Source organism: Salvia splendens, chromosome 6 (assembly GCF_004379255.2).
Source record: "Salvia splendens isolate huo1 chromosome 6, SspV2, whole genome shotgun sequence".
Classification (NCBI taxonomy): Eukaryota; Viridiplantae; Streptophyta; class Magnoliopsida; order Lamiales; family Lamiaceae; genus Salvia; species Salvia splendens.
Genome location: NC_056037.1, coordinates 18,074,922 through 18,077,678, shown reverse-complemented (window position 1 = coordinate 18,077,678; position 2,757 = coordinate 18,074,922). Strand labels below are relative to the sequence as shown.

Here is a 2,757-nt window from a genome sequence, read left to right as displayed (position 1 = left end):
AAATGAAAAATGAGTCATAATGTGGGACAAACTAAAATTGCAAAAATAAACTCTTATTATGTTAAAGACCAAAATGGCAAAAAAAAAACTCTTATTGCCGGATAGAGTGAGCACATGGTGTGTCATTTATTAGGAGTATTATTTTTTACTAAATTTGAGAACATACAAAAGTGAGCAAACAACTCATTCTCCTACAAAAAAAAAAGATCGATAGACCATATGTTCAGAACATAGGTGGAACATAGGAGCTTAGGTTGAATACGAAAACCTTGATATTTGAAGTATAATTAATCACAACGATACATCACCAAGAAATCAAGATAAACTGACTATTCATGACTTCAAGCATAACTATTTAATGTATTCCTCATGAATCTCTCAGCGAGTCAAGGCGATCTACCTTGGTTTCGAGCTCCCGAGCGTGAGCTCGAGCTCAGCCGGACCGCACTCTTCGTGTATCTTCTCTCCTTCCCACGGCTTCACGAGATCCGTTGCGCCGAACACAAACTGAGGCATGGGGGCATCCGCAGGGGAGCACGTACCTGGGGTGCACATGAGCGATCTCGAGCCGAACGGGTTTGAGGAAACGAGGCTGAAGGTCGGAGAAGTGGTACCACTCGGGTACCACGTCTGGCGGCCAGGGCTCGGGGGCACGGACATGGGGTGCTGCAGGCGAGTGAACGAGCTGCTCCAATCAGCAGGGGTTCCGGGGCTCGGGGGGGTCACGGGAGCGCTGATGGAGCCACCCCCGCGCGTGTAGTGGTACGAGGGCTCCGACGACGAGAGGTTTCGGAGCCATGGAATCAAAGAGTTGCCATCTGCTGATATGGAACCATTCATGAAATCCATGCTCTCCGCTGGTTTGCATCCCTATTGGGGTATAAAACATTTCATTCATATCATCTCAATACAAACATAATTAATTATACTCCCTCGCACACAAAAATTATACTGCTAAGTTTTACATTTTGACCCGTCCATCAAAATTAAATTAATTCTAAAAATAAAAAGTTTTAAGCCAATACAAACCATACACATCATTTAAAATGATCTCACAATTCAATAACACTACTTCCACTATATTTGTCATCTCTCTTACTTTATCAATTATGAATTAAAACTCGTGTCATTTACAATTTAGTCTATTTTTTATGGACGGAAGGAATGCTTCCCTAGTTGTTTATGCATTTTTTTGAAAATGAAATTTAAAGATTAAATAAAAAGATAATACAGTAGTACGAATAAATTAGAAGAAAAAAAAAAGAAAAAAAAATATGAAGGGAAATAGGTTGGGATAGTAAGCATAATAAATTTGCAGTGTGTAAACATATCACAATAGTCTGCCTATAAAATTCTAGACATACATCTGAAACGTGGTTTCAGGCCCCACATTATTTCGCCAAACGTTTTGGACTTTTTGTCTATTTGTTTTCATGAACCAAAATTAGATATTACATCATCCCTAATATGGTCCGTCCAAAATTAGATATTACATCATCCCTAATATGGTCCGTCCTATACTAATTTATAATGTCGTCAGCATTTTATAGTCCTATCCATTCATCTAATGAGCCGGCCTATAGCCTGCCATATCTTTTTAACAACTATTTTTGCATTTCCTCTTAATTTTTATATTTCTGAATAGCAAAATATACATAGATCAATACAGAAATCTTCTTTTTATTAAAAATTCAAAAAGTGAAATACTAAAAAAAAAAAAATAATTTCAACGATTCCATGACCAAATATCTTCAATAGAAAGTGAGTTGGGGAAAAAGATTGAAAAGCATGAGAAATAAAAAAAAAAAATTCAATGTATTTATAGCATAGAAAATAGGAAAAAAGAGGGTACAATGATTGACTTAACCCAATTGCGCTCTTTTGTAATTATAGTGAGGCCAATTCGAGGGGCAGCACAGTCTTTTCAAAATCAAATCCCAAATCCCCATCTTCTTCAACAACAATTCATTTCTTTTCACAAAATGTATCAATCATTTTATCACAAATTTGATGGAAAATGAAGCAATAGAGAAAATTGACCTTTCGATAGGTGGTGCCGTCGGGCTCGACAGTCCAGCCGGCCTCGTGGCAGAGAGCCTTGAGCACCTCATTGTTGTCGCAGTGCTTGGGGAGCGTGTAGTTCCCGTAGAGGCGGAGCCCGGCGAATATCTTCGCTGATAACGCCCTCCGCCGCCGCTCCCGACATTTGTTGTTCTCCCGCTCCTTCCACGACGGCGTCCGCGTCCCCGCCCTCATCTCTCTCTCTCTCTCTCTCTAATCTCTCTATAGCAATTAATTGGTTGATTCACGAAAGCATCTCTCAATTGCTCTTGTTGAATTAGAGAGAGCAGAAGAAGCAGCAGCAGCAGCTCACGTTATGAGAGAGAGTTTGTTTGTAGGCTCTCACTTACATGACAAAAATACCCCTCGCACACTTTTTTCCGCTTTCCTCAATTCACATCTCTTTTCACTTTTTATGTTTACATGAATTTACTACCTAATTAACTCACTTTATTAAATATCTCATATTTGATCGATTTGGAATTTTAAAAATTATTCGACTTATAAAGAAAAGTGAATAGAAAAAGATTAGTTGTACGCAGATCATACTTTTATATATTAGTTTTAAAATAAAATGTGAGTAAATGAGGGGTCCACCTACCAAAAAATAGTAAAAATGAAATGAAATATTTATTGACAGATGGAGCAAAAATAGTAAAAGTGAATGAAATATTTATTGGCGGACGAAGGGAGTAG

General features: G+C 38.2%; 1 protein-coding gene across 1 annotated transcript; it reads right to left on the bottom strand.

Moving 5' to 3' along the window:
* Nucleotides 1–254: 254 nt before the first annotated feature.
* LOC121806666 (BES1/BZR1 homolog protein 3-like) lies at nucleotides 255–2,435 on the bottom strand. Its single transcript, XM_042206784.1, has 2 exons — nucleotides 2,041–2,435; nucleotides 255–870 (listed from the first exon to the last, which is right to left on the bottom strand). Exons 1-2 carry the CDS (start codon nucleotides 2,254–2,256, stop codon nucleotides 397–399), a joined length of 690 nt encoding a protein of 229 aa, XP_042062718.1. The 5' UTR covers nucleotides 2,257–2,435; the 3' UTR covers nucleotides 255–396.
* Between the last annotated feature and the right edge of the window lie 322 nt (nucleotides 2,436–2,757).